The 12,799-nt window shown below is 42.0% G+C and overlaps 2 protein-coding genes across 2 annotated transcripts; both read right to left on the reverse strand.

Moving 5' to 3' along the window:
• Nucleotides 1–857: 857 nt before the first annotated feature.
• LOC141155571 (olfactory receptor 6C1-like) lies at nucleotides 858–1,790 on the reverse strand. The gene has a single exon (XM_073642440.1). The coding sequence runs from the start codon at nucleotides 1,788–1,790 to the stop codon at nucleotides 858–860; it is 933 nt and encodes a 310-aa protein (XP_073498541.1).
• A 9,668-nt stretch (nucleotides 1,791–11,458) lies between these two features.
• On the reverse strand, nucleotides 11,459–12,391 carry LOC141155572 (olfactory receptor 2AP1-like). Its single transcript, XM_073642441.1, has one exon. The coding sequence runs from the start codon at nucleotides 12,389–12,391 to the stop codon at nucleotides 11,459–11,461; it is 933 nt and encodes a 310-aa protein (XP_073498542.1).
• Nucleotides 12,392–12,799: the final 408 nt, after the last annotated feature.

Genomic DNA, 12,799 nt, shown 5'->3' on the forward strand with positions numbered 1-12,799 from the left:
AGGTTCACCTTCCAACAAGACAATGACCCTAAGCACACAACTAAAATAACAAAGAAGTGGCTTCAGAACAACTCTGTGACCATTCTTGACTGGCCCAGCCAGAGCCCTGACCTAAAACCAATTGAGCATATCTGGAGAGACCTGAAAATGGCTGTCCACCAACGTTCACCATCCAACCTGACGGAACTGGAGAGGATCTGCAAGGAAGAATGGCAGAGGATCCCCAAAGACAGGTGTGAAAAACTTGTTGCATCGTTCCTAAGAAGACTCATGGCTGTACTAGCTCAAAAGGGTGCTTCTACTCAATACTGAGCAAAGGGTCTGAATACTTATGACCATGTGATATTTCAGTTTTTATTTTTTAATAAATTTGCAAATATTTCTACATTTCTGTTTTTTTTCAGTCAAGATGGTGTGCAGAGTGTACTTTAATGAGAAAAAAAATGAACTTTTTAGAATTTACCAAATGGCTGCTATGAAACAAAGAGTGAAAAATTTAAAGGGGTCTGAATACTTTCCATACCCACTGTATAAAACCTAAATCCATATTAATTTCAAATAACATTTACATAGTTACTTAGGTTGCAAAAAACACATAACATTTGGAAATAACATTACATCTCTGTTTACACCCTGCATACTATTCCTCCTTTTGCTGCTACTGCCTGACATTGAGTTCCGCTATTTAGCTTACTTGCTATTCCTAGTTGAATTAAATTGTATGTATAAGCAGCAATACTCTGACTGTGGCATAGGTCCATTATGCTATAATGATCAATAATTAATCTCTTCCAAAGTGGAACTTTATGAACTTTTTGAATCATTATTCCTGATGAACAGTAGCTTCAAATTTTAAGTTAAATAGATATCTTACACCAAGACATCCTTCTTCTCCTTAGAGCATTCTTTATGTCTTTGTTTTTTAAGCTGTAGATTACAGGGTTTAGCAAAGGGACCACAACCGTGTTGATCAAAGTATAAAGCTTTTTGTAGTCTAGATTGCTGGGCATCATATATTGAATGATATTTATTGTATAGAGAAGGATGACAATAGTGAAGTGTGAGGAGCATGTGTAGAAGGCCTTAGATCTGCCCGTGGTGGTGCGGATCTTCAATATTGCAAATATTATAAAAATATAGGGCGCAAAAGTGAGAAGAAATGGGGAAATAGTGAAAACAAACCATCCTTCAATGAAGAATAGTATTTTCAATGCAGAGGTATCACTGCAGGTCATCTTCATTAGAAGAATGATGTCACAGAGGAAGTGGTTGACTTCAATGGAGGAATAACATGAGAAACCTGATAGTAGCAAAGCAAGAGGACTTATGAAAATAAAGCCCAAGGACCAGAAGAGAGAAGCCAATGCAATACATGTTCTTTGGTTCATAACCAATTGGTACCTCAGTGGGATACAAATAGCTACGTAACGATCATAGCTCATGGCAGTCAGTATGTACAACTCATGAATTGTGAAGGATCCGGACATGAAGGATTGTATCATACACCCATGGAATGAAATAGTTTTATCTCCAGTTATAAAACTGGTAAAGATTTTAAGTAGCATGGACGTGGTGAAAGAGATGTCAATGATGGACAGGTTGGCCAAAAAGAAGTACATGGGAGTGTGGAGATGACGTTCCAAACTGATTAATATGAGAATCATCATGTTTCCTCCAAAAATAATCAGATAGATGAACAGAACTACAACAAAGACCATAATCTGTAATTGTGGGTTATGCGAGAATCCTTCCAGGATAAAATATTCAATGATGGTCTTATTCTTGTACATCTGTTGGACCAATTTCTAAAACCCCAAATGACCTATTATGAGTAGAACAGTCATTGGTTAGTCTAAAAGAATATTTGAATAAATCTTAATCTACTGTATATAATATAATTTCCCTCAAATATTCAGCTCAGTTATGAATTAACCAAACGTGTCCCACTGGTGAAGGCACCAGTTATATTACAAGAAACAACAATTTCAGGATCACATGAATCAAGGTCATGTCCTTTCGGTCTACTGTGATCTTGAGTATTTTTAGAAGGAATTCACTACCTTCAGCAGCTGTTCTGTGCCTAAACAAGCAAGGATGGCTAGCTCCACTGAGAGGTGAGGTTTAGTGGTAACTGTGGACGGCAAGAATGGGTAAATGAATATAAATCACTCTGAGGCCAAGAACAGGAAATTGCAGAGTGGAAACCAAATTACTCATATTCTTTCATGCTACGATGGAGCAGTCAGACCTAGACCATAATGAGTGAGGGGGCTCGAAAGGCCCACCTTCTTGGGAACAATACTGTTTTTGAAAATGGCATATGGTAGGAAGGGGACCCAATTGTGTATTTTCCATAAAAAAAAAGTGATAGTAGCTTTGCCTTTAGGCAAAACATTGGATGGGGGTTCTCTTCTTCATCAGCTATTTTGATTTTGATATCACTTATTTGTTTCACTTAATGACCACAGAAAAATAACGTAAACTACAAAGGCATAGATGTTCCCATGAAGGTCACCCTAATTTAATTTTCTTGGATATCCACTGCTGATAATATGGGCATCACATGCTTTACATTTCCATGGCAGTAAGACCACCATTTCCAAGTAGGACCACTGTGGAGATGAACTGCGGTACATAATCTTCTACACATTTCTTCTATACTACAGATTACAGATTCATATGTATGATCTCTGACTGTTTCTATCAGCTTTCACGTTATTATTCCCATATAATATACAGCATACTCTATATCCTTATTAATGATTCTGAGTGGGGTTTCTTATATTACTTACAATATGAGGAGTACAAGGAGCCCAGAAAAAGTCCAGAAATTGTCAGAGGGTAGCTGCACCTGACCAGATAATGTGCTTGCAATCAAATTAGTGCATACAGTATATGACTATATATATACTGTGTATATACTAGCTACTAATGTTAATGAGGTCCCCAGGCTGCTGAACGGGGCAGATGGAATACATTTACTCATTAGTAGATGTCATTGTTGGCATACACCGATGTAATGACAGCATGCTCATGATTGATAATGACAGTCAATATTTTATTGCGTCATACTTTATGCATTCATGTATTATTAAATGTAACAAGACTGTACTCACATGACATGAGATCAATTTTTTATTTTTGTTTTTGTTCGAAATCCCCTATATAGACCCTATCAACTAATTCAGAAAGAGCAACATTTCTGTTAATGGAGAGGAGACGGCGATTTAACACCATCATCTATTAGCCAGAGTGGTGAGTGGCTGCAAAGACTATATATCCCTCTGGTGGACCTTACATGTCCTTGCATTACACAGACAGGTGATTGATTTCAATGGAAATGGTGTAATACTTCTTTTACACAGGGATGGCGCTATAGATGAGCTTGAAAAATAAAATAATTAAATAATGCTATTGTAATCCATAAATTGCCAATATGTGACATTACTTGTTATATGCCCGCATTCTCCACCACTTGATATGCAAAATATCCACTTTGCTCTCCCAACAAATTAAAACTGATTATTTGTGATCGCAAAAATAGAATACCTTTACATGCTCATCAAGAGACCCTTGTACTAAAAGGGATAGTATGAAGTGAACAACACTAATAGATCATTTAGTGCCTAACATGTGATATGTGCCACTTCCTAGATAAATCGTCATTGTTAAACCCTTACAGAGTACAGAATAGTATCTCCAAGAAGATATTGCTGGCACCCTGGGAAAATTGAACATTTGAATGGGTGACTCCCTTATTTTCTAGTTAAATTTTGTCAAATTGACTGAAGTTTTTCTTGATAAGTCCTCTATGGATAAATATATGTTCTCTATAGTTATTGGATGCCATAATGCAAGAGAGACAGACGTTCATGGGGAATGGAATTGTTTCAATTAGTTTATGTATTTTTAATAGAGTTTTTCTTTGGAAGAATATCACTGATGATCATTAGTGATGAGCGAGCACTAAAATGCTCGGGTACTCGTTGTTCGAGTCGAGCAAATTGGAATGCTTGAGTGCTCGGTCCGAGTAACGAACCCAATGTACAGTCATGGCCAAAAGTATTGAGAATGAGACAAATAGTAATTTTTCCAAAGTTTACTGCTTCATTTTTTGTAATGGCAATTTGTATATACTCCTGAATGTCAAAGAGTGATCAGCTTAACAGCAATTACTGTACTTGCAAAGTCAATATTTGCCCAGAAAATGAACTTTAACCCCCAAAACACATTTCAACATCATTGCAGTCCTGCCTTAAAAGGAGCAGCTAACATCGTTTTAGTGATTGATCCATTAACACAGGTGTGGGTGTTGATGAGGACAGGGCTGGCGATCAATCAGTCATGATTAAGTAAGAATGACATCACTGGACACTTTAAAAGGAGGCTGGTTCTTGGTATCATTGCTTCTCTTCAGTTAACCATGGTTATCTCTAAAGAAACACGTGCAGCCATCATTGCACTGCACAAAAATGGCCTAACAGGGAAGAGTATCGCAGCTACAAAGATTGCACCTCAGTCAACAATCTATCGCATCATCGAGAACTTCAAGGAGAGAGCTTCCATTGTTGTCAAAAAGGCTCCAGGGCGCCCAAGAAAGGCCAGCAAGTGCCAGGACCGTATCTTAAAACTGTTTCAGCTGCGGAATCGGACTACCAGCAGTGCCGAGCTTGCTCAGGAATGGCAGCAGGCTGGTGTGAGTGCTTCTGCATGCACTGTAAGGCGGAGACTCTTTGAGCAAGGGCTGGTTTCAAGGAGGGCAGCAAAGAAGCCACTTCTCTCCAGAAAAAACATCAGGGACCGACTGATATTCTGCAAAAGGTACAGGGAGTGGACTGCTGAGGACTGAGGTAAAGTAATTTTTTCTGATGAATCCCCTTTTCGATTGTTTGGGACATCTGGAAAACAGCTTATTCGGAGAAGAAGAGGTGAGTGCTACCACCAGTCTTGTCTCATGCCAACTGTAAAGCATCCTGAAACCATTCATGTGTGGGGTTGCTTCTCAGCCAAGGGAATCAGCTCACTCACAGTCTTGCCTAAAAACACAGCCATGAATAAAGAATGGTACCAGAATGTCCTCCAAGAGCAACTTCTCCCAACCGTCCAAGAGCAGTCTGGCGCCCAACAATGCTTTTTCCAGCATGATGGAGCACCTTGCCATAAAGCAAAGGTGATAACTAAATGGCTCATGGAACAAAACATAGAGATTTTGGGTCCATGGCCTGGAAACTCCCCAGATCTTAATCCCATTGAGAACTTGTGGTCAATCATCAAGAGATGGGTGGACAAACAAAAACCAACAAATTCTGGCAAAATGCAAGCATTGATTATGCAAGAATGGACTGCTATCAGTCAGGATTTGGTCCAAAAGTTGATTGAGAGCATGCCAGGGAGAATTACAGAGGTCTTGAAGAAGAAGGGGCAACACTGCAAATATTGACTTGCTGCATTAACTCATTCTAACTGTCAATATAACCTATTGGTACTCATAATCTGATTGCAATTATATTTCTGTATGTGATATAAACATCAGAAAAACACTAATAAAAACCAGAGGCCATCAGATCATGTGAAAATATAATTTTGGTGTCATTCTCAAAACTTTTGGCCATGACTGTAAGTCTATGGGAAACTCAAGCATTTTTCCGGCGCCCCCCTTCCCTCCCCGGTGGTCTGCTGAGGGCCTAAAAATTGCCCAAATCAATGGGAACAGTGCTCAAATGACATGGGAACAGCATGGGGAAGACCCCTGGAAGCATTTCTGACTCCCAGATCACGGCTGTCAACAATGTTGTCAGAGGTATTACGCCACTTTTACGGACTCACAATAAAACATACAAAAATGAAACCAAAATGGATTTTCCTGGGAAATAAGTTAAGAAACATCGTTTCCAGGGTAATGACTTGTATATAAGGCAAAATAAATAACCAAAAACAAAAATGCTCCTCAATGCCTTGGGCTATGTTCACACATAGCGTCTTTGATGCGTTTTTGCACTTTTACATTGCTTTCAACCATGACAAATGCATTCACCAGGAAATGTCATTTTAACATGTTACAACCTTATCTGGCCATGTGGTGTGTGACACATCATCAGACACATCCTGTTTCATTTATGATGGAGGAACTCTGAAAGTCACAAAGACTATTTTTATAGGGCCAGCAGTCAGCTATGCTTTGTTGTTCCCATTATTAACGAATGGGTCTCCTATACTGTTATTCTGTATGCAGTGACTGCAAGGGCTGCCAAAAATTTGGACGCAACCCAATACCCCTTTGAAGAGACATAGAAGAGGTTATCAGTAAAAAAAATGTTCCCATTATAATGGAGCGGGTTTCCTATAGTGGTAATGCCCATTCTGGGACTGCAAGGGCTGCCAAAATTTGGGAAAAACCCCACCAACAATTTAAAGACACATACAGCTGGGCCACAGTAACGAGTACGACATGTTCCCATTAGAAAGGAGAGGGTCTGCTATTCAGTTATAAGGTATGCAGTGAAGCAACCACTGCCAAAAATTTGGAGGAACTCCAATGCCCCTTGCAAGAGACGTAGAGGTCAGAGGGCCTCCTGAAAACAATGTTCCTTTTATTAGGAAGTGTGTCTCCCATACTGTTTGCCTATGCAGTGAAGCAACGGCTGTCAAAAATTTGGAGGAAAAGACGTAGATATGTTGATATGGTACATATGATGGTGATATGGTGGTAGAGGATGAGGATGCAGAGAAGGAGGAGGACAAGAGCAAATAGACAAAATCAGAAAGTGTATACCCATGTCTGGGTGTGAAGACCGAGGTGCATGGAAATAGAGTTAGACCTCCCAAAAAAAAAGTCATTGTATTTGAGTTTATGTTATGCTGCTAACATTGGGTGGTGTTGAGAAGTCTGGCCCAATCCAGCCCTTGTTCATTTTTATAAAAGTCAGCCTGTCAGCATTTTCAGTTGACAGGCGGATGCGCCTATCGGTTATAATTCCACCAGCGCCACTAAAAACCCGCTCTGACAAAATGCTAGCAGCAGGGCAGGACAGGACCTCCAAGGTGTAGAGAGCCTGTTCACGCCATGTGTCCAGCTTGGATACCCAATTCTTATAAGGCACAGAGGAATCACGGAGGACGTTGGTACAGTCGGCAAGGTACTCCCTCACCATCTTCTGAAACTTTTCCTTCCTTGGGAGAATACCCCGTGCCTCAGGGCCTGTGCGATGGGAGGGTCTGAGAAAACTGTCCCAGAATTTTGACAGTGTTCCCCTGCCTCTGCTGGATTGCATTTGTGCCTCTGTCTTGTCTGTACTTCTTACCTGTCCAATGAACTGTGACCTCTGCCGCCAGCGTTTTCAGATGGGAATTTTTTAAATAATTCCGCAACAAGGGCCTTCTCGTACTGCCCCATTTTATTAGGCCTGTCCTGCAAGGGAATAAGAGACAGAAAGTTCTCCTTGTAACGTGGGTCTAGAAGTGTCACCAACCAGTAATGACCGTCTGTCACCCCAGATTCGGACTATGTGAGGGTCACGGGAAAGGCAGCATAACATAAACTCAGCCATGTGTGGCAGACTGCAAAGAGGTAAGACTTCCGTGTCCTCACCAAGAGGACTACTGACCATGTTCTTCTCCTCATCCTCCTCCTCTTCCTCGTCCTCCCTAGCCTCAGGCCATCCATGCTGAACAGACGGTATTACAGTTGTGCAGGTAGTACCGTCTATAGCACAGGAAACTAGCTCCTGTTCTTCCTCCTCCTCCTCCTTTTCCTCATTGTTAACCAATCCACGTTGGGATGAGATGAGGCTGGGCTGTGTATGGTTCTGTATGGTTCCTGCAATGCATCCTCTTTAATTGAGAGCAGAGAGCATTTCAGAAGACAGAGAAGTGGGATGGTGACGCTAATTATGGCATCTTGGTGGAGTCCTCAAAGTTTTGGAGGATGGTGCATATGTCTGACATCCATGTCCACTCCTGAGGTTTTATGTGTGGAGCCTGTCCTGAATACCGACGGCCTTGTTGATGCTGGTAGTCAACAACTGCCTTCTTCTGCTCACAAATCCTTCCCAACATCGGCAACGTAGAGTTACAATGCGTGAGGACATCGCAGATCAGTCGGTGAGCTGGAAGCAGCAAATGCTGAAGCACGACAAGGGCGACGGAAGCTGTAACTGACTTTCTAAAATGGGCACACAGGCGGCCTACTTTGACAAGCAGATCCAACAGATCCGGGTAGGTTTTGAGAAACCTCTGAACCACGAGGTTAAGCACATTCGGCCAGGCATGATACATGTGTGAGCTCGCCTCGCCTCAGGGCCGCCACCAGGTTCCGGCCATTGTCACACACAACCATGCCTGGCTGTAGAGTCAGCGGTGTCAGCCAGAGAACTACCTGCTCTTTCAGAGCTGTCCACAACTCCTCAGCATTGTGCGGTTTGTCACCTAAGCATATTAGCTTCAGCACAGCCTGTTGCCGATTGGCTGAGGCAGTGCTGCAGTGCTTCCAGCTTGTGACTTATGTGGTCATTTCGGAGATGGAGGTTGAAGAGGAGGAGGAAGTGCCAGGGCTGTAAAATGTGGGGGAAACCCTGATTGACCCAGGGCCCGCAATCCTCGGTGTTGGGAGGACATGTTCCGTCCCAAGGTCCGACTGGGTCCTGGCTTCCACTATATTCACCCAGTGTGCCATCAGCGACATGTAACGTCCCTTGCCCACAAGCACTTGTCCATGTGTCCGTGGTTAGGTGGACTTTCCCAGTAACTGCGTTGTTGAGGGCGCTTGCATTCCAAGGACTGGGGTACGGACCACAGAACGCTGCGCCGGGACAAGTACGTGGACATGCTTGCTGATGGTGCTAGTTGAGAGTATTCAATGACAGGTGCAGGGCAGAAGGCATCTTGACATGCGTCCTGGACAGGGGATTGGTGTGCACGCACAACAGTGGAACAAGCAGTGGTGTCACCTGCAGACACTGTTCCTGGACCCTGGATTTCGGCCCACTTAGTCGAGTGCTTTGCTGCCATGTGCGTGATCATGCTGGTTGTGGTCAGGCTGCTAGTTTTGCTACCCCTGCTGATGCTGGACTGGCAGGTGGTACAAATGACCTTTCTGGGGTTATCTGCAGTCCTTAAAAAAAAACCAGATTCGGCAAGACCTAACAGTTGTACTGGCAGCTTCCGTCGTGTTGGCATTATGAGGAACGCTTTCCCGCCTTGTGTCTGCGGCCACCACACTGCTTCTTCCTGCCTGTTGTGGTGCTATGCCTCCCTCCCCTGTTTGCTGCTGTCCTTGCTCTGTATGTCCCCCTGCCAGGTTGGGTCAGTTACTATATCATCCACCACCTCGTCTTCCACTTCCGCACCCTGGTCCTCCTCCTGACTTTCTGGCAATTGTGTCTCATCATCATCATCATCCACCTCTTGTGACAGTAATTGCACTTTCCCACCAATTACCGTGACCATGGCTACTCCAATATTTTGTCATCGCTAAACGCGTTCACCTCTTGACTCGCTTGAAGCTGACCGGGTGATAGCCCGAATATACAAATGGAAAAGTGAACAGCTCTTCTGAGTGTCCAAGTGTGGGATCAGTTGTCTCTGGGCACTCGGCATGGTGGGAGGAAGGAGGATCAGGGTGAGGAATATACGGTCCAGACTCACGACTACTGAGACTTGACCATGTAGAAGACAGGGTGGTGGTGGTGGTGGCTAAGTGACTGGAAACATTATCTGGCAGCACGGTGGCTCAGTGGTTAGCACTGTTGCTTTGCAGCACTGGGGTCCTGGGTTTAAATTCCACCAGGACAACATCTGCAAGGAGTTTGTCTGTTCTCCATGTCTTTGCATACTGATAGGGAATTTAGAGTCCCAATGGGGACAGTACCGATAATGTCTGTAAAGCGCTGTGGAATAAAGAGCGCTATATAGTGAGTAAAATAAATAAATAAATAAATCTGCTATCCAACCAATAACCTTTTGACACCGCTCTGTGTGTAATAGTGGTGTTCTGCGGTCCCCTAGTAATTGGAACAGGAAAGTCGAGTGACAAGATGTGGGTGTTTGTTGTGGCACAATTTCAGCTTGTCCTCTGCCTCTGCATGCACCATCACACGCACCTTGCCCATTTTTAACGGAGGACAGTATTTTCCACGTTCACGAGAAATGTCTGATTTCTGAATGCAGTTATATGTGATACGTCTGACAGAGACCTACAATTTTAAATAGCAGGCCAGTAATTTGCAAACACTATTCTTCACAGACACCTAGTGTGAATAGGTTCACTGAACCACTGAAACAGAATGAAAATGGAAGAAATGTCTGATTTTGGAACACTCTTATAGGGGTTATGTCTGACAGAGAACCATGATTTAAAATAGCAGGCCTGTAATTTGCTAATACTATCTTTCACAGACACCTAGTGTGAATAGCTTGACCGACACACTGTAGCGGAATGAAAATGGAAGAAATGTCTGATTTTGGAACACTTTTATAGGTGTTATGTCTGACAGAGAACCACGGTTTTAAATAACAGGCCTGTAATTTGCTAATACTATCCCATGTTGTTTGTATTTGGTCCAGATTTTAGTCACAGGTGACTGTGAACAACCAACATCTTTTGCAACATTGCGTGATGAATTACCTTCTTTTAAGAGTTTGATAATCCTCTCCTTTGTTTCAATTGACATCTCGGAGCCATGATTCATGTCAGTCCACTTGGTGCAGCAGCTCTCCAAGGTGTAATCACTCCTTTTTAGATGCAGACTAACGAGCAGATCTAATTTGATGCAGGTGTTAATTTTGGAAATGAAAATTTACAGGGTGATTCCATAATTTTTTCCTCAGAATTGAGTGAGTCCATAAGGCTATTGGTTATCTTAAGTTACCATTTGTTTAGCCATAGAAATATATGATGAGGTCACTTTTATGTCACTGAGGCTGAGTTTACGTTAAAGAGTTTGAAAGGGGTTGAATGGAACGTAGCCGGGAGTATGCATATAGCATACTCACGGTCACTTGACTGCCCGCACCCAGCACTGAGAATCCTCTCAGTGTGTAGTGCATGCGATGTGAGGGTTCACAAGTCTGCAGTCACATAGAGATGCTGCAGACTTGTAGGTTAAAACTGGACATAACCCCTTCAATACATGTTAATAACATTAACTCTAAGGAAACTATTGCCTTTAAATATTACATCTCTCAAATCACATTTCCTTTGGCAGCTGCTGCTTGACATTGAGCACCACTGCTTTATTGACTTTTAACCAGTGTACCCATGTTCTTTTCATACCCTGTTATCTTCAGTTGTATTTGCTTTAATGTATATGCAGTAACACTGTTTCTATGCCTATCATTGATCAACATTAATTCTCCGCCAATATTTGCCCGCGGTTTTGAGTATTAATGTTTCCTATGCAGATTTGCAAAAAAAAATCACTTCCATTTTACAATATCAATATAAGAATCAAGATTGTTTGAGTTAAACAGATATGTTACACCTGGATGTCCCCCTTCTCCTCAGAGCATTTTTTATGTCTTTGTTTTTTAAGCTGTAGATCAATGGATTTACCAAAGGGACCACAACCGTGTTGATCAAAGTATAAAGTTTTTTATAGTCTAGATTGCTGGGTATCATATATTGCATAACATTCATTGTATAGAGAAGGATGACAATAGTAAGATGTGAGGAGCATGTGTAGAAGGCCTTAGATCTGCCAGTGGTGGTACGGATCTTCATGATTGCAATTATTATAAAAATATAGGGCACAAAAGTGAGAAGAAATGGGGAAATAGTAAAAAGAAACCAGCCTTCAATGAAGAATAATAATTCCAATACAGAGGTGTCACTGCAGGTCATCTTCATTAGAAGGATGATGTCACAGAGGAAGTGGTTGACTTCAATGGAGGTATAACATGAGAAGCCTGACAGTAGTAAAGTATGGGGACATATTAAAAGAAAACCCAAGGTCCAGCAGAGAGAAGCCAATATAACACATGTCCTCTGGTTCATAACCAACTGGTACCTCAATGGGACACAAATGGCCACGTAACGATCATAGCTCATGGCCGTCAGTATGTACAACTCATGAATTGTGAAGGATCCGGCTGTGAAAGATTGTATCATACACCCATGGAATGAAACCATTTTATTCCCAGTCATGAAACTAGTGAAAATCCTATGTAGCATGGAGGTGGTAAAAAAGACGTCAATGATGGACAGGTTGGCCAAGAGGAAGTACATGGGAGTGTGGAGATGACGTTCTAAGCAGATCAGTATGAGAATCATCATGTTGCCTCCAAAAACAATCAGATAGACAAACAGAACTACAACAAAGACCATAATCTGTAATTCTGGGGTGTCCGAGAATCCTTCCAGGATAAAATATTCAATGATGGTCTTATTCTTGTACATCTGTAGGACCTAAGATGAGTGGATAAGTCATTGGTTAGTCTAAGGGAACTTTAGAATAAATTGTAATCCACATGGTGAAGGAACCAATAATTTGACAAAAGATGGGATGCTGCATGTTTCAAGGTCTTGTTAATGTACTGTTGGTTTAATGCAGTTCATACAGATTTTATTATCTGTCAGCACTTATTATAAAGGGAACCTGACAGCAGAACTAAGGACAGCATCAATCAGACACTGGTTGTGTTATTGCATCCGGATATGTTTTACATATACTTTGAAAATCAGGATGGGGACCATACGTCTTGGATGACTAGTCTAAGGCCAGCCCATGGAGGCTTCAATCAACCTGGTTTTCCTAAAGTGACAGGTCTCTATGTGTGCATAGAGAGACCTATCAGTGTAGGGGAT

The sequence above is a fragment of the Phyllobates terribilis genome, unplaced genomic scaffold, assembly GCF_046119375.1.
Source record: "Phyllobates terribilis strain yellow unplaced genomic scaffold, ASM4611937v1 Scaffold_7__3_contigs__length_470593459, whole genome shotgun sequence".
Lineage (NCBI taxonomy): Eukaryota > Metazoa > Chordata > Amphibia > Anura > Dendrobatidae > Phyllobates > Phyllobates terribilis.